Raw genomic sequence first — 19,651 nt, 5'->3', positions numbered from 1 at the left:
TACTGTTCTTATTCTTGGGGAGACCAATCAGGACATGCTTAGAGGGGGTTGGAGGGGCCGGATGGCATAGGCATATTAATTTGCTGTGGAAAATTAGATAGAGACTACAGAGTTAAAATTAAGATGAATCTGTCAGGTAATATGTTGGGTATGCCATCTCAGATCATTGCTGGGTGTTACTTCTGAAGTTCCTAAAACAGCTGAAGAAGGCTTTGTGATCATCCATGGTATGGATGGCAATTTGTATTTGGAGGATTTGATTTTGTTTCTGTGCTCTTTGTTGAACTGTCTGAGTTCTTCTCAAGCTGATGATGTGTTAATTTTTCTCCACAAGCTATGAGATTTTTCCTCTTATTATATAGTTTGTTAATACTGAGGTTCAACCGTATGGGTTTGCTCTTAAATTTAGCAGTGTATTCAGTCCTTATGGGGACAAAGGGCTCAATGCAAGCCTGAAGGTGGACATAGAACTTTTTATTTTATTTATTTTACATTTGTTGACCGGGAGAGTCTGACTGGATACATGTCCATTTTTAGCGTAGGCCTGCGCGAGAAAAGCTCCATAGATTAAGAACAAACAACTATGAGATTTCTACATAGCAAGCAAGTATTCATAGGAAAACACATGATTTAACAAGATTCCATAGTTTTAAAGTTACAAAGTACAATATTCATTGGTAGTCGCAAGTTTTAACAAAATTCCATAGTTTAAGTTAGAGTAAAGTAGTACTTATAATGTACTGGTTTCCAGTAATAACACTGACTGAGACAAATGTAAGTAAAAGGGGGTCGGTAGTGGATGTTAGGGTTAGTTTTGTGAGATGTGGTTGGGTTGAAAGTTGGAAGGTGTACAATTGTGGACTGTTGGTGTGGGTGTTTGCAGGTGAGGCACTGTAAGGCGGAGTCACAATTCTTCTTGACTGGACAGAAGTGAAAGGGAGCATGAGAGTGGGTCAGAGGGTGTGTATGATACGGGTCAACCTGGTGGGTAGCAAGGGCATAGCCATGCAAGTTTTAGGTGTCCTTTTCTAGCTTTTTGAATGTAACCATTGAGTTGGCTGAGGTAATAGCAGAAGGTAATGAGTTCCAAATTTTACCAATGTAGTTAGGGAAGAGGGAGTCACCTGTTGTGTTATTGCTTTTGGTCATCTTGATTAGTCTTTTATGACTAGAGCGAAGTTGTCTCTTATTAGTTTGTAGTTTAAGGAGATTAGATAATGCTGTTTTTTTCAGGAAGTAATAGGAATTTCTGGGCGAAAGAAAGCTGATGGAATGAGAGGAGATTTGGGAATTCAAGCCAGTTAAGTTGATTTAGTGAATGACAGTGGTGGGCATGGTAGTAAATTCATGTATAGAGGTAACAGAAGCATTAACAGTACCTGAATGCTGATTTAAACAGGTTTGTTGAAAATACGTGTTAAGTGCTTCAATCCGCCCTCCATTAAGTGAAGCAAATTTGGCAATTTGATTGTAGCAGATGTTAAGCTTGGCCAGTTCCAAAGTCAGCCTGAGTTGAAGAAACAAAGTCACAAAGTGAGTAGTTACTTGTCGTTTTTGTGTGGAATTGGGCGTGCTGGATATGGCTACACAATCAAAGGAGGATGGACTGTACTTTGGAGTGGAGGAAGAAAAAGGTCAATCGGACCTATCTAACTGGAATTTACAGCAGCATGAAGTGTTTTCAGGGATTTCCTGCCTTAATACTGAAATAAGTCTAAAAGCTGACTTTTCTCATTTAATGGAGCACTTCACTCAAACGAGCAGCATATTCCCTTGTGGGCAGGCTAGTGGAGCAGCAACCAATCGGGTTGACACATAAGGGGAAGGAGGCGGATATGAAACAAGTAACCGCTCACTTTGTGACTTTGTTTCTTCAACTCAGGCTGGCTTTGGAAGTCAGTCATTATATTCTGGGGCCTGTAACGAGGAAACTAACGCTGGAAGGAGGAGAACAAGCTCTGCTTCACTTAATGGAGGGCGGATTGAAGCACTTAACACGGATTTTCAACTAACCTGTTTAAATCAGCATTCAGGTACTGTTAATGCTTCTGTTACCTCTATACATGAATTTAATCCAGATGTAGTGGGTTTCAACAATCTAAATGACTGGGTTGAAGCTTTTAAGAGTAAAGGGAATGTATTTTGTGGAAACTTGGAACCCAAGACTATTTCTGTCAACCACGAGTGTTCTGTGACAATTTGGATCGTGGCACCTAAGAGGCATTTAACAGTCACACTGTCTTTGCTCTGCCTGATGAGAGATGCATCTGTGTGTCTAACTGTGGAGTCACCTACGACCAGGATGCTGCTGAATGTATAAGGTCCTATTGCCTTAAGGGCTTCTGAATGCTGGTCATGAGACCTAATTCTGTGTCTCTGTTTACTGCAGTGTCAGAATGTGCTGTATGTTGGTTTAGACCAACTGATGCCAGATAGTGTGAAGGAGTTTTGATTTGAGGGTTTAGGATGATTCCTAGATATAGCAGTTCTAGGAGGCTTGGGTAAACATTGTTTAATTTCATCATCATAAGACAGTTTTGCATTTGCAGTATGTAGGTATTGCATAAAAGTGGAAAGGGTTAGGGTTACGACAGTGTTACACTCACTGCAGGCTTCTGGTTTAGAGAGTATAGCTAAGTGTTTACACAGTTAGACTAGCCCAGTCAACAAATGTAAAATAAATAAATAAAAAAATTTATCACAGATAAAGTGAATTTGTTTAAGTAGGAGTTCACTTTCAGTGAGCATGCTATAGAAGGAGGATAATTTCACTGCCTCACCATGATGACCAGTGTTGCTATGTGATGAAGATTAGTGATGAGCTAAAAAGGGGCAGGGGGAATAATACAAGGGAAAGGTTTGTTTAACTGGAAAAATGCAGGACTGTGCAGTTAAGAGAAGGAATAGAAATCCAATCAAGTCAGCTCACGTAAGTGCAGCTCTGCACCCCCCAGCGAAAGGTGTTTACATGCAGCAAAAGCAGATAACTCACTCCAAGGAGTTAGAAAAAAGGTACATTTCAATAGTAAAAGGGCAGAGAATTTACTTGAACACACTACCCACTATGTAAATACAACTTCCAAGGTATTGCATTCAAGAGAAGCTCTACACAGTAAGTATTAAAGAAGAAAAAACTAATCAATGAAAAGCAATTAAAATCTGAAGTCCATGTGCTCTAAACTAGTAAGCTACTAATGATGTGTAGTAATTAGTCTAACTCTCACTTAGATCAATCAGTTTGGACTCTACTCCAGGCCAAACAGATTTACTCAAAGCAGAAAATAAAACGCATAGACAGTATCAGACAATGAAGGAGGCAGCTGTAAATGGCTAGATCAGTGACACAACTTAAGTGCAGACACAAAAAAGTACTTTCCTGGCTTTGTTCCCAATTTTAAAATCCAGCAGTTAGTCATATAGTGAGTGCACATTGTGCAGGCCTCTGCAGTCTTACCAGAAAGAGCTGCCCGCTATACAGTATTAAAAAAAAAAAAAAGTGAAATCTGAAACAAATGTTCTCTAAGCTACCCACAGCTTAAATATAAAATGGTTTCGACACCAGGCCAAACAGATTTACTCAAAGCAGAAAATAAAATGTAGATTTACTCAAAGCACAATATAAAATGTCAAAACAATATCTGGCAATATGGAAAATGTAAAAAAAAAATGTAAATGACTATATTAATTAGTCAACTTAAGAGCAGACATAGCCTTACATGCTAATTTGTCAAACTTCTGTACCATGTATTTGCACTTCTCTAACTTATATTTTTAAATGTTTATGCTTGTTAATCTGTCCTTATTCACAGGCTGAGAGTTAAGTACAAGTCTAGTTATTCCCTCCACCTTGGGGATAGTTGAAGTCACCCAAGAGGATAAGGCCCTATAGACAGATTAAGGCAATAGGACGAAGATTGTACATCTGGCAGCATCCTGTATGAAGCACTGCACATCACTGCATGGATCATAGGATCATAGGAAGTTATTAGGCTAATGGCCCTAGGGCCCTTACAAGCCTAGCAACATTCTTACCCTTATTTTAATTATCACCACCTATTGCCTGTGTCCAAGAGGGGCACAGGTGGGACCCCCGGGGTGAATTTACAGTCACCCATCCAATAATCCAGATTGCATTTGAAGATGGCCAATGAGGTGCTCTGTTTGACATGAACTGGAAGTCTGTTCCAAAGGTGTGGTAATGTCTGGGAGACAAATCTGTCCTTCCAGCAGGTTTAATTAATGTCACATACTAGGTTAAGATCTTTAGAGCGAGTGACCCATGTACCATTTGACTTTCAGATATGAAGCATTTCCAATAATGCAGGGTCAGAGATTGCCTTATATGCAAGGCAGGGATCACCTCTGAGTAGTCTGTATGAAACAGAATAAAGTGACAGTGATTTCAGATGATCCCCACTGGACAGATGGTGAAGACCTTGAATTTTCCTTGTGAGGAATCTTTGTGGTTTCTCCAATTGCTGCACGTGCTTAGAAAGGTACACACCAAAAGGGGCATTGTACTCAATTATTGGCCTGGGAAGAGTACAGGGAGGTAATACCTTCTTTTTTTCTGAAGGCAATGCCCTTACTTATGGAATGAGCAATATAGAATGCCCTTCTTACCACTCTGGAGACTCGGTGGTCAAAGGTAAGATTGCTGTCAACCTTTGTGCCCAGGTCTCTCACCACTGAGTGCATATTTAAAGTACTGCTATTGATGTGGTAGTTAGCAGGAACATCACTTTTACTGAAAGGAATTATAATACATTTTTTTTGCATTGAGTTTAAGGCTATGACTTTGGCATCAATCATTTGTTTGTGTAAGACCCTCCTGTAGGATGTTGACATAATTTGGAGATTCTAAGACTGCTCACACTTTGCAGTCATGAGCAAACTTTGTCAGCCACAGACCTTTAGTTTTTGCTTGTACTTCGGAGAAATAGATTCCAAACAGTAGAGGTCACAGGACTGATCCCTGTGGAACACCACTGGTTACAGGTCTGCAGATTTCCCCTCATCCAGGATCTTGGTGACTGTCTCAAAGAAGTCCACCAGGTTTAACAGGTATGATCTCCCTTTGACAAATCCAAACTGAGTAGGGTCAAGTGTTTGCAGATTAACTATATCTTTGTTAATGAGGTCTGTGAAGATTCGCTCCATGGCCTTGTAGATAAGGCTAGTCAGGCTAATAGGTCTATAGTTCCTAGGTAAGGTTACCATACATCCGGGTTTCCCCGGACACGTCCTCTTTTTTGGGCTCCTGTCCGGGTGGTTTTCGAAAATTCTGTGATTTGTCCGGGTTTTAAAACCTGGACAAATTGCAGAATATTCAAAAAGCAGACATCGCTATTTCGGAGTTTTTTCTCTGCTTTGTTTTTTTTTGTTTGTTTTTTTTGATTGGCTCATATACTGGTGTACGAGCCAATCAAAAAACAGAGCTGTGTTCAATGCAGAACTGCTTGATGTTCCGCATTGAACAAGAAGAGGATCCGCTGTTCGAGGTTTGGATTGGCTCATTTACCGGCATACAGGTCAATCAAAAATCCCCAAACATGGACCTTTTTTTTTTTTTTGCTCTTCAACTAAAAATAGAAAGAGGACAAAAAAAGATGTGCTGCTTCCAGCACATATTATTTCATCCTCTTAGGTTGAAGAGCAAAAAAAAAAAAGTCTTTAGTTTTAGTACTACAAGAGTAAAGATCTTTTTTTTTTTTTTTTGCTCTTCAACCAAAGAGGACATCCTCTTTTAAATGCAAAGAATTATGGTAACCCTAGTTATGTCTAGTTATGTCACAGTTGTCTTTACCAATCAAGCACGGTGTTTGGATTGCAGTTTACTTCAGTGTGTTATGTGTAATATAATATGTTCAGCTTCTTCTGGTTTATTGCTTTACTACAATGGGAATTAACACAGCATCGGAAACTGGATATGGTCTTATTAACACTTTCACAATGGTTTTCATGGTACAGCTAGGTTTATGTGTTTGGAAGGACGTTGCATAGTGTGTGAATTCTCAGCAAGTTTAAAACAAGGCATTTGTTGATATTTTCGTCAACAGCAGGATGTCGGCCTTCATTGTTGATATTATAATCTACTTAATATTCATGACTTTGATATTATGCGTCAGTATTACCGCCGGTCGATCACATAAATTTCGGGTTTTTGATAGTAAACCCAAAGCAGATATGTAGATGGAAGAAGGGTATGAAGAGGTTAAGTTAAATGACCAGAGAGACAGCAGTTGCATTTTCCTAGAGTCTTGAAATGTGCTTTTATTTACAAATGGAAAATGGGGTAGGAGGAATGATCTTTAAGAAATGAAGGGAGAGATTCCCACAATGGGTCAAAGGACTGAGAAAGTGTGGTCTGAACAGTGAAGGCAGTATGGGGAGTTTTAGGAGAGAACATGAGTGGCTAAGATGTCCAAAGTTGTTTGTTGGTGCATCTCTGAATAGTCTGGAAGCTAGTGGAGGGAAGGTGTCGTTCAAAAATAGTTGAGAGGTAAATAGAAAGTAACATTGTTTCACAGGTAGCCAGTTAGTTTTTTTTGAAGCTTTTACAGTGGTGTTCATTTCTAGGGGAGAGAGTGATGAATCTGGCAGATACAGTTCTTTTAGAAGCTCCAGCAATTAGTGGGAGACAGTATTATAGCTAAGCCGGTAAGATACCTTTACCTATGGCACTTCTGCATTTATTATATACCTGTGTATGTAGCCACCTATATGAGTTCATTTGTCTGTTTTCTTCAGTTTTGTAGTGTTATATGTAATATTCTTATTCATTTTATGTCTTGCCAGACTCACAAAACATAGATCAGGTTAAAACATAGAACAGGTTAAAACAGCCAGCCTTTTTCAGTGTAATGTTTAATTCTGCTTCAGTCATGCATCTTGAATAAAGAGGCATAAATGTCAGTAGCCCCATCGATTGGACCACTTGACTGATTACATGAACCGGGAACACTTGTCTTATTAGTCCAGTGCTTTATATTATTTGAACCAATGAGAGAGCAGAAACTGAAGTGGTCATCAAAACAGGAAGAGCAATAGCTGCTATAAGGCTTGAAATCAGAATGTTCCAGGTATTCTCTGAATTTTAACATTAGAGCTCCAAGGCTGTGCAAAGATGGGGAAGGAGGTTACAGTTTTAGCTTCTCCCTAAATATGTCAGCTCACAGTGGTAATATTAAAATTTCAGGAACATAGAAGAGTGCTTCATGCTTTACATTCAAAAATGGATGTGGGATATTTTACTAGAGATGGACAATTATGTGTCTCATTTTTGTTTTCCATAAATCAAAGGTTACTTTTCTACTTGTTGTTTCAACAAGTGGTGGGTTTGACTGCATATTATTGAAATTATACATTTTCATCGATGTACATTACACAATGTTTTATAGACCCATTTCACTGACTGTTGCAGTGATGAAACACTATGCCATTAAGTTATGGATTCAGCTCTGTATAATCAAAATTATACAGTTCTGTAGGCGAGTGTTCAAGGACATTTAATAGACTCATACAAATTTACAACCTATAAAATAAAAAAAATACAACCCTATCTTTATAGCACTATTTGCAATAAAAAGATTGTTTGCAGATTTTCAACTGTTTTTAAACTCTGACAGAGGAGGACACATTATACCAGTTTGTTTAACATACAGGGAAATGTGGACAGCTTGCAGAGCAGTACCAGACCATGGCATAACTATAGGCTTAGTGGCAGCAAAGCGTGATCTCAGCAGGGAATGCTAAGAGGTTATTCAGTTTTGTGTCTGTACTTAGAAGTATATCCCCCACCACTGTGCACAAAGCTCACCCACCCCTTAGCCAATCATATTTTTTTTCAGTGTGTAATTTTATCATTCTGAAAATACCTACAGAAATAAATGTGTTCTTTAGGTATCCTTTTCTCAACAGCCTTTTACAACCAAGTTTACTAAGAGCAAACTGAGTGTGTACAAAAGTATCACCCCATGTACAGTCATTTGTTAACTAAGAAAATGAACTGTATTTTCAATTACCCTTTTCTGCCAGACCCCAAGCCACAAGTACATTTAGTGATTAGCTCATGTAAACAAGAAACCAATGTTTATTAAAATTGCATTTTTCTCCAATGTTGTTTTTTTCAGTTTTTCTAGTTTTTATCTGAAGTGTTTTTGTAATAAGTAACTTCTTTTTTGTACATATTCTACTGGTTGTTGGCTACATAAAATAGCATTATATTTCTCTGCAGTCAGGTGATTGTTATATCTTGCATTCTGGTGTGGCTTCGTCAGGATACTACAATAGTAAGACTATGTCACAACAGGTGTATAATAAAGTCAATGTTTATTTTATTTACTTGTTGAAAATTAGCTCTGTAAATGTTATTGATATGTTGTTCTGTGTTTTTATTTTGCAGTACATGGGCTGCATTGAAGTTCTGAGATCCATGAGGTCACTTGATTTTAACACTCGGACTCAGGTTACAAGGTAATCTTGTAAATACTATTTCCAGTGTCACTGTATTAATTCTATAGTTGTTTAGCTTGTGTAAAAACACTTGTAAACTATTAGAATCACTTTTAAGGTTTGATTCTTATGTGAGCTATCACAGTTTTGTGATCACATGTTTACTGCATTTAAGTCATGGAGTCACTGATTATATTAAGTAAAGGGTACAGGAAGCTTTTTTGTGGGGGACTTAGCCTCCCATGAAAAACAAGCCCCCAACAAGTTTGAATGAAAGTTACTTTGTTTGCCATTTTGCTTTAAAGAAATGGCTTACAGTCCCCTGTCTTCCAAACTTGCACCTTTGACTCAAGAAAGCACTGCTGGCAGTTATGACTTAGCTATTTTTTGTTTTGTTTTATTGACAGAATTCTTGAATATCTGACATGTATGCAGTCTTCATAGGTATAGTCTAAATGGAGCATTTTTATTACATATGTTGAGCAATGTTTTAAGAACAGATGAGTGTTTCTTTGAAAAGAGAGAAAACTAAACTGTGAACCAGAGTTACCAACCTCAAACCCAAGATGGTGAACTTGTATCAACTATTCACTCACCTGTTCACACCAGTGCCTACGCCACTAACTGATTTGGATTATTGGTTGCAGCCAGATGTTATTCCTCTGTGCTATGAGGGCAGGATAATTGTCTAATTAGTTAAATCTATTTGATAGTTACCACTTTATTAAAGTAATACAGCACTGCATAGCTGTACAGCATACATCTCAATTATCCCAGATTTTCCAGAAAGTCCCTGATTCTGCCTTATAGTTTTGCCCTGACCCTCATAATTTTTCGACTTTCTGGTAAATCACTGAGGATAACAGTCAGTCAATAATGCCAGGGGTTCATATTTGTTATTGTTCAGAAAATTCATGAGATGCAACATTTATTGATCTACTAAGTTTTAAAGTGAATTTGAACAATATTTAAAAACTGTCCGTGATTTTGATCCTTTGTCTGTCTCTCTCTCTCTCCCCATCCCAACATTCTTGGATTTTTGTAGAATTCTTATGCAAAGAAGATGAGGGGTACACTGAACAGAAACATATTCGTATATTTAGGCAACACTGAGTAGTGCTGACAGGGTAGGGGGTGTATATATTTTTTAACCACTAGTACTGGAATAAACCATGAGGATGAAGCATGGAGAGTTCTATTACAAGCAAAGTGGGTCAGTATTACATAATGCATAATCCCACAACTGCTTTGACCCAAATATTTGGAGTAAATTTTGTTAATCTGTAGTATGTATTGCATATATTGTGCTAAGGAATACTGGTTAAAAACAGACCATCTCTTATTCAGAAATCACATATTTCATTTTGATTTATTTGATTTGAGATTTTTTGAATATACTGATTTCTTTCTTTTGGATTTGCATTATTTTGTTTGCTTCTTCAAAGTTTTAGTTTTTAAAATTACTAGTATAACTCAGTCTTAAATTAAAGTCACTTGTGAATTATTAGGCTTTATATTGCCTAAATGCAGTTACTAGGCTTGCAGTCCAGGGCACCATTGAGGAATGTAGCCCAAATCTCCAGTTGCCCCAAGCACTTTCTGGTTAAATGAGTTGTTGAAGGTCGTAGAGTAGGCAAATAAAGGCAGAGGGAATAAAACCATGTACCACAGGAACTACAGCTTACAGTCTTAACCCTCTGTGCCAACTGCCATATAAGTTTCAAGACAGTAGAACACAGGTGTCTCTCCCTGGTCCAGAACTCTTCATTGTGCTTATAACAGACAAATCTGAGAACAGAATAAAATCAGCATCTTAAAACCATACAAATGCAGGTGCAGCAGTGAAAAACGAGTGAAAATCTGCATAAAGCCTTGAAAAGGTGTCTACCAGGGTAGAAAGATGGCCTATGACTGTCAGTGGAAATAATGACAAGGCACTACATATGAGTAAAAATAGCTCTGAAGTGACAAATCAGTTGTAGTAGAAGAGCTGATAGTGAAACTGCAAGAAAAAAAATCAGGTTTTCTATCATAGCTAGAATGGACTAAGGGGAACAGAGAGAGAGAGAACTGTGGTAAAAGGTAACAAAATGCTAAGGTGTTTCCCAAGAGAAACTAACTCAAAAAGCAAAGTATGCCTCCCACTCTATAGACTGCCATCAATTCATAACTAAATCACTGTGGGCAGTTTTTGGCTCATTCAAGAAGAGAGATATTGGGATGCTGGAATGTGTTCAGAGGAAAACAGTCAGAATGATATGTGAGATAAAGGCAAGAGGTGCTGGAATGCTACTCCGTATAGACCAGAGGCAACAGCTGGAAAATGACATGAGCATACACATCGGATTACAGGCGCACACTACTCACTTCATCTGTGAATGTAATTCTTCACAGGGCGGGTTGTAGATAGATGAATATGTGGCTGTGTCAAAGGACATACTGGGCTTGGTGTGGGTATATCTGTCTGTGTAGGTATGCAAAGCTGTCTGATTTTAAAAGGCTAGGTGTGCATGTATACTTGAGCAAGAAGACAAAACCTTTACATAATCAGCAAGTATAAGACATGGACAGTGGGAGCAGCTGACCTCTGCATGCTTGTCTCATCTGAAATTTTTTACATCTAAAGGGACTATCAGGAGCAGAAAAACATGAAAATTAAAAACATTGTGCCTTCAGCATGCCCATCACAAAACTAATCTTTATCAATCCTGGTTATCAGAAAATCGAGTTGAATGCAAGACATTCATCTGGATATGTATCACAAGACTTCTAAGCAGAGTCCACTGAGCATTACTTCATAAGTAAAGTAAATGAACATAAGGAAGCAGCCTGTACTTATTCCTAGGAAATTATAAAAAAAGAGCTAGAAAAAGTGAAAAGTCATGCTAATCAATAAGTGTGATGTAAGAGATGGCCCCTGAAGGGAAGAGAGTAGGGCAGTGCATACTTGATATGTGTTTTAAAAAGTACGGGAATAAGGAATCAATGGGAAAATGAAATATAATTAAGGTGTGTGTAGGGGGGGTAGAGTATCTAAATACTGCAACAGGAACCACAAAAACAGATGGTCAGCTCTCCTTGTATATCAAGGTGAGATCTAACTCCTCCCCTGGGTCTTCAGAAGAGAACAGTCTATGTTTCTAGTGATGATGAAAGTATGACATAAAATGATAAGATTGTTACACTGTTGTATCTGACTTGGCTGCCAAACATTTAGGAGCCATTGGGTGGGCTCATTTTTCCCATTTTTATGTAACACAGAGAACTTACAGAAAAACAGGAAAATTAGAAAAATAGTGCTTTCGATGGGTTCATCACAAAATAGATCCTTGCAAATCCAAGGCAGGCAGGATAAGCACCCTAGACGCTCACAAGGGGCAACAAAAGTTAACCATTTTACTATTAAACAAAAAAACAAACATAAGTTAGTTCACCATTTCTTAATATTTTCACATAAGAATTTTAACATACTATCCTTGAGACCCTATCCCATGAAGACCATTACCCAAACCTGCCATTTTGCAGTTAGTATATGAAATGACATTTTTGGCCAGAAATGTTCAACAGCAAATGTATGGTTAATGTGGGGATTCACAATATGTTGGACATTTTGTGCTGAAGTGTTATGAAATGATGAAGTTGTAGGTTTTGTCAAATGTATTATATAATGCTGCAAGTTCATTTTACAACTATTAAAACAAGTATGCATCACAATTTCACCATTATTTTAACATTTTCACATCAGATTTTCAACATATGAGTTCTCATCACATGAATATTTTTTAACGGAATTGCACAATGCACTTGTGTAGTTCAGGAGGGAGAAACAAAGAAATGGCACAAAGAAAATCTGGTGTGAAAATGTCAAACAATGATGAAGCTATGGGCATTTGTTCAACTTAAAAGTATACTACAAAAATGCTGAAAGTTAAAGCAGCTGCACTGGCACAGAGGGATAAAGGCCTCAATACGGACAAGGTAACCTAAGTTTAGATAGTGGCTGAAGTGCCTAATGGAGCTAGCAAAAAAGATGGGTGTGTCATCTTGAGGAGAAGGGGCAGAACCAGTTGTGAGTTGTAGCAGTTCTTTTGGAGAAGGCAATGTTCATGTGACATTGGGGAAGATATGTGGTGCACCAAGCCCCTAGTGGGTGGTTGCCTTCATTAAGTACGTAAACAGGAATATGGACCTGTATAAGGGGCAGACACTGTGGCCCCTATGGTGACGAAAGTTACATGCCCTCCTACCCAGTAGAGGGTTTAAGCTAATACAGTAAAAACTTTCTCTTTGCTGGGATGGTGGTAAGGGCACAACAACTGTCATGGGTTTTTGCATTAGCATGCATTTACTTAAGGATATGTAGTCTGAAAGTCAAATGTCTGTCATACTTAGTGACTGCAATCCCCAATGATTTGCAAGAAAAAAACATCTTTTTATGAGGAGCAAGCCAAAAATATAAGGCAAAAGTCAGGAACATTCTGCAAAATCAGGGAGCTGAGAGCTGCATAATTTCAACTTTGTTTCAAACAGAAGCTGTAAGTATCCCAATTTATTTCCCATAAATACATACTAGTCCTGAAATGCTAGAGAGTTAACCAAGCAAATGACAAGAGTAAACTACTTTCATCCATAAATGGCGTGCATCCCCACTTAGCAGCCACCTTACTGTGTATAGGTCATCCATCCATCTATCCATAAACACATTTTCCCATTTTATACATGGTGTTGGAGTGTTACTTTAACAGTTACAATCATCTAGAGCCAAGGTTTATGTGAGTATAATAAAGACAAAGAAAATAAAATACCTCTCACCCTCTTAGCATAACAATCAGGAACAGCTGAGAGCTACATAATCTCAACTTTACAACAAAGAATTCACCGCCTAGGCCACAACACTTTCTACAAAATACAACAGTAAAATTTAGCCAGGTGTGAGAAATGCCCTAAGTTTTATGTGGATAAGACTAATCAGACACTAAAAAATAGAACAAGAGAACATATCTATTATATAAATATACTCAATACTAGAAGTGCCCTAGTAAGACATTTCTTACAGGCAGGGGCTGAACATTGGTTTACTTTTTCAGTTATACAGTTCGTACATACTGATGGCAGGATGGGGGACATTAAGAATTTGACTGAAAAGGCAGAAAAGAGATGGATCATCCAGCTGCAAGCTGATAAGAATTTTGGGTTGAATGATGCCGTTTCCTTAAGACCATTCTTGAAGGACAGGAGACTGGTTCATTAGTTTTCATTCAGCAACTGTTTTAATGTTGACACGGAGGTAGTGTTAATTTATAGTTTCTAGGATAGAGGCGAGTACGTTCTCGCGATATGTGCACAATGTTTGCAGGTTAGCGTTTGTTATACATTTACTTATACATACTTGTTGGATCTTAAATTCCTTTGGTGAGTTAAACATTGAGTTTTTTATGAGAAGAATTTGCGATGATCTTTATAATTGATTCACCAGTCACTGTTTTAGGCATTATGCATTTATTTTATTGATGCTGTTTGCAGCAATCACAGAAAGGGACTTATTTTAAATGTTATGATTTTATTTTATTTTTATTTTTTATTTTACATTTGTTGACCGGGCTAGTCCAGCTGGATAATTTCCATTTTCAGTGGAGGCCCGGAGAAAAGCTCCACAATTAAAAACAAGGTTAAACATTTAAGCAACAATGCATACATTTTAGTCTAGTAGAAAATACAGCTAAAAAAAAAAACAGATAAAAAACAAATAGTCTAAGCTATATATTCATATTTGATATATGATGTTTTATGTTTAGATGCTAATATGAAATATGGGAGAGTTTACGTGAGAGCTTTGTATGTTATTTTGATGGTCTTACACAAAGTCTTTTATGAAGGTTTTTTTTTATATTATTGCTAATTAGTGATTGAATTAGTAATTAGTTGCTATGACATTTAATGATCTAGTGAGTCACTTGGCTTTTATTTAAACAGCAGTTGATTAATTATGTTTTAGAGTCTGATGGAGCATGGTTGATCATGGGAAAGCGCTTACTGTGTTAGATTTTTATTCAATAAATATTATTTGATAGCCATTTGCCGTGTTTTGTCGCCACTACGTTTTGCTGTTGGATAATTTCAACTTTGCTTTATACAGATTGGTAGCCAGAAATATTCCAGCTTATTTCATACAAATGCACAACCAGTTTACTGAGGAAACACTTTCATCCACTAGCAGTTCCCACTCTCCTCTTTCAGCGGTAAAATACATTTTACTTTACTGTGTATACCTCATCTTTGATTTAAAAAACTCTCAACCTCTTAGGGGAAGAATAAAGGAGAAAGCCAAAAACGGATGAAGGACAAAGGCCCCAGAAATATTAGCAGATTTAAAATAATGATTTTTATATACTTAGAAAGTTGCTAGAATTACAGGTTTTGCATTAGCATGCATTTCCATTGCTCACTCCCAGCATCATTCCAACAAGGGGAAGTAACCATTTTTGTTCTCCTCTTACCCTTATCTCTCAACCTTTCCAAATGTAGAAACTACCTTCTGTACTGTGGAATATATGGAAAGATATGGAGCAGTTCATAAAAAGTGCAGCTAGTAAGGTCGCATCATTATTAAAATGTCCTGTATTATACTTACAAAAAGATGTTTTAACAAAGTAATATGATTCAGTATTATTTATCATCATACCTCTCTGCTTTTTTCTCAAGAATTATTGAAAAGGGCAAATATAAAGGTTGGGAGGAGGCCAAAATCAGGGACAATGTTTAAATATTATTCAAATTCACTTACAAACTCAGTAGAGTAACAGGAGTTGCAGCAACCTGCATTTTCTGAACAAGAAGTATGAAACTCTAATGTCTGTCATTACTAACTGACTGTAACTGTAGTTAATTTACCAGAAAATCAAACATTTTATAAAGGACACAGCAAAACTATGAAGAAAAAACAGGGATCTTCTGCAAAATTAAAGACAGTTGATAGGTTTACCATGGATAAAAGTCAACAAATCCATGACTTTATAACAGAACCTATCAATGCACAATAATGTGGACTCTGACCTTGGAGAGATTTTCCATGAAAATAATAACAAAAGGAAATAGCAAGGGAAATCTACCTGAAGTTAGTCTGTTAAGAAACTAGGAAGCCTGTCCTGTCCCCCTCAAAGGAAACAGACAATTGGTCGAACCTTACTTGGCTGTGAACATCCAGTAAATTAAGAATTCTTTCTTCCCTAGTTTTAGGGTTAGAAAAAAATGCAGAAAGACAAATAGATTAATTCAGAGACATTTCAGTGAGCACTGAAAAGAGGGATTAGTCGTAAGGCTAACCCTGTCCTTACAAAAAATAAAAAAGGGTGTCAAGCATATTAGAGCTTGTAATTCTGATACTCTTAGCAGCTAATAATGCCACCAACAGAACCATCTTCCAGATATAGAACTTTAAGGTTGTAGAAGAGGCTGGTTCAAAATTTGGGAGAGTTATTTTTTTTTTCCATTACAAAGTTCAGATACCAAGCAGGAGAAATGGATTTTCTTAGAGGCCTGATAGGAAGGATGCATTTTAGTAATTGTATGACCTCAAAACATAAAGAAAGAAGGGAATTCATAGGCAAGCATGGAGAAATGGCTGACAGATGTCCCTTGGTAGAGATGTATGCTAGCCCTGAGTTAAGCAGCTCATACAAATATCTGAGAATGATACAGATACCCAGTTGCTGTGGATACTGTCTTCCATTATAACACCAGACTGAATTTTTTTTCCATTTGAAAATGCAAAATTTCCTTGTGGCAGGTCTCTTTGTCTCCTTTATTAACTGAAAAACATCCTCAAAGTAAAGGTGCCTGAAGGATATCAGATGCCTGTCATCCAAACTGTCAAATTCAGAATTTCTTGGTTTGGATGAAAGGAGTTAGAGAGAGAGACTTTTTGTGTATGGTAACATGTCAGTTGTCCTTGGCTAAATGAAAAAGTAGAGAAAAGCATTGTTGTGTGGGCCAAAATGAAATCACCAGCAGCATTCTTGGATTGTCTTTCTGCATCTTCAGAAAGACGTTTGGAATGAGAGAAAAGACAGGGAAAACACATAGATATTCCCCTTTCCATGAGATTGATAATATATCCATTGCCCATGTTTCCCTGCACAAAACTCTAGAGCAGAAAATTCGGAGCTGCCTTTTCTGATTGGACACACACAAACAATTATATAGGAAGGTCTTCACTAATGGACAATTTGTTTGTTAACAGACCACACATCTGTGATGTTGTTTGTTAGAACTTGCAAAGATCCTGGAAACCAGAGGTGATGAAGATTCTGCAAGGCAAAGATCAGGGCTTTCATCTTTCTAATGTTTATTTGTTTGCAAAACTGTCAATTTTGTTTCTCAAGGGAAGGAAGCCACTGTGCAGAAAGTATCCAGCAAACATCCCAGGAGCACTAGGCTTCAGACTTCAAGTTTAAAGTGAATTGTAAATCCTGACAAGTGTTTTGTTCAAAAAATCATTTAAGTAAGGGTAAATGATGAAACCTTGGAGTCTGCTAAAAAGTTACCACAAGTGACATGCACTTTCTGAAAACTCTTGGCATCATAGAAAGACCAAAGATAAAGTGGAAAATTGAAAATGATTCCCCAAAGCAAAATATCTTAAGATTTTCTGTGATGTGGATGAATGGGAATGTAAAGGTATCCATCTTTCAGATACAAGAAAACCAAGAAGGCTTGAGTGTATATCATAGGAAGCAAGCTTTGGAGAGTCAACACGTTGAATTTTGGAATTTTCAGAAATGTATTTAGGGTAGATAAGTCACATCTTTTGTAGGATCTAGAAAAAGTCTTGAATAAAATCACTGTCCTTTTTGATGGGTCAGGTTCTATGATTCCTTTAGACCAGTAGAACCAGTGTTGCTGGCCTGTCAGCACCTGAGGGATACCTGTGAAAGTTGGAGAGGAATAACAAAGTTTGTTGCCATGAAGAACAATGCTCATAGGTTCAAAGGTGCTTACTAGGCTAATGACCACTTTGGCCTTTTCAAGCCCAGTCAGGCATCTCAAGTCTCTGACAAGTTCTGGTTCCCTTGATAAGTGTAAGCAGGGGCTTGGGAGATGAAACATTTACAATCAGGGTCCTGGGAGATGAACCATTTACTGGCTGCCTGTATCCATTAGAGACACAGGTGTCAAACCAGGGATGAATTTTCTGTTTCCCATCCAGTTGTCTAAGTCATACTTGAATTGAGTTAGAGAGAAACTCTGCTTCTCATGGATGGGAAGCTTGTTCCAGAGAAGGGGTAATCTCTGAGATACATACCTGTCTCTCTAGCAGGTCCTATTTATATCACAGGTAAGGTTTAAGTCTTTAGAATGGGTAATTCTGGTGCTATTTGCTTTGTGGATATGCAGGAGGTCCATCAGGATGGGATCTGACAATTCCTTGTATGTCAGGCATAGTTCCTCCTCAACAGTCTGTAGGAGACAGAATACAATAATAGGGCTTTGAGGTGGTGTATATAAGGCATGTTACTTATGCCCTGTATTCTCTTAGTGAGGAATTTCTGTAGACATTCTAATTGTTTGATGTGTCTGGTTAGGTACATACCAAAGTGGGCACTGTCAGTGACAGGTCTGATTAATGCCAAATACAGTGGAACAATGACTTCCTTGAATCTAGATGCTATACCTTTGTTTATAATTGAATAATATAGAATGATTTCCTCACTGCTGTAGACACATGATGGCCAAAGGCTACTTTAGTGTGTGTGTGTGTGTGTGTGTGTGTGTGTGTGTGTGTGTGTGTGTGTGTGTGTGTGTGTGTGTGTGTGTGTGTCCCTAAATCCCTGACTTCCGGGTTAATTCTTAATGGTGTGTTGCCAATATGATAGTTACCATGGGTGGATGACTTTGCAAAGATACTATTATGCATTTCTTGGCATTTAGCTTTAGTCCATGGTTCCAACAAAAAGTTATTTGTCTGTGTCAGCCCTTCCTGAAGTATACTAATGCTGGTGGGCTATTCTATAATTGCTCCTAATTTGCAGTCATCTGCAGATTTGGTCAGCCAGAAACCCTTGACATTGGCCTTGACTTCAGGTCCCAGAAGGGCTCTGCTAGTGACTGGCTTCTTTGTAGAGGTGCACTCCCCAATTCAAACTTACTGGATTCTGTCTGTGAGCCAGCCATCTATCCACAAGGTGACATAAGGGTTTATACCTAACCTCTTCAGTTTCTCAGCAATGTTAAGGTAGGCAGTGTGAACCATTCTGCCATCATCCATTGCTTTGATGACCTTCTCAAAGAAGTCCACCAGTTTCAGTAGGCATGACCTGCCCTTGATGAAACCAGATTGGGTTGGGTCCAGCGTCTGGAGGTTTCCTATGTCATTACTGATAATTTCCATGACAATTATTCCCATGGCTTTGCATATGAGACTAGTGAGACTTATGGGTCTGTAGTTTTCAGGGTCTGTAGATGGCTCACCTTTGTGGAAAGGGATGACTGTTTCTGTTCTCCTTTCATTAGAAATAAATCTGGTCTGGAGGCTGCTGTTAAACAGTGATTCCAGAGGGCTTGAAAGGTCATTTTTCATGCTGTTTAGAAGGCATCCAGGGACAGTGTGTGGGTCCATCGATGCAATGTTCAATACCTAAGTGTCTGAAGTTATAACTCCTTAAGGAGGAAGGCAATCAGAGAGCACTCCCAAAAGGTTATTAAGGGTCACTGAGGTGGAGGTGGGGGGGGGGGTAGGAATAATGTAGTCATAACGTGGAATTTTTGTCAGAAAAAGATCCTTAGGGTTCATTAAAGTTTGATTTCGGTTTTTCCTGACACCTTTTCTTTGGAAGCTTTCTTTCCCCTTTTGCTTGAATTTTTGACTTATGTCATAGACAGGACCAGACTTTAATGTATAGCTGTTCTGGTTGATTGAAAAGGAGTAGAGAAAAAGCATTATCTTCTCCCTTTCCTTTAATTAACATCACAGTTAAAGAGTGAAAATGAAGCAAAGAAAACCTCCTAAGCACAGAGCCTGTAGGCATCAGCAGGAACACAGACACACTTAATGGAATGTCCTGGTGCCTGTATGGCTGAGTGGAGAGTGTTCTCCAAGGCATTTTTGTTGTCAGAATCAGGAATGCCAGAAATTATTTTATTCATATTGTCAAAAATAGATGACAGCTATCTTGTCATGTGAGTATGGTAATTAATGGCA

The 19,651-nt window shown here is 38.0% G+C and overlaps 1 protein-coding gene across 4 annotated transcripts in view; it reads left to right on the top strand.

Annotated features, from left to right (window-relative positions):
• SHC2 (SHC adaptor protein 2) overlaps positions 1 to 19,651 on the top strand; it is a 584,758-nt gene that overhangs the window by 322,495 nt on the left and 242,612 nt on the right. For all 4 annotated transcript variants that reach the window (XM_044053899.1, XM_044053898.1, XM_044053897.1 and 1 more), the window contains one exon: positions 8,405 to 8,475. In XM_044053899.1, the coding sequence (XP_043909834.1) occupies positions 8,405 to 8,475 (71 nt within the window). The remainder of the gene's footprint in view (positions 1 to 8,404; positions 8,476 to 19,651) is intronic.

This window comes from Protopterus annectens, chromosome 13.part0, assembly GCF_019279795.1.
Source record: "Protopterus annectens isolate FY-2018-M chromosome 13.part0, PAN1.0, whole genome shotgun sequence".
Classification (NCBI taxonomy): Eukaryota; Metazoa; Chordata; order Ceratodontiformes; family Protopteridae; genus Protopterus; species Protopterus annectens.
This window is presented reverse-complemented; position numbering and strand designations above follow the sequence as displayed.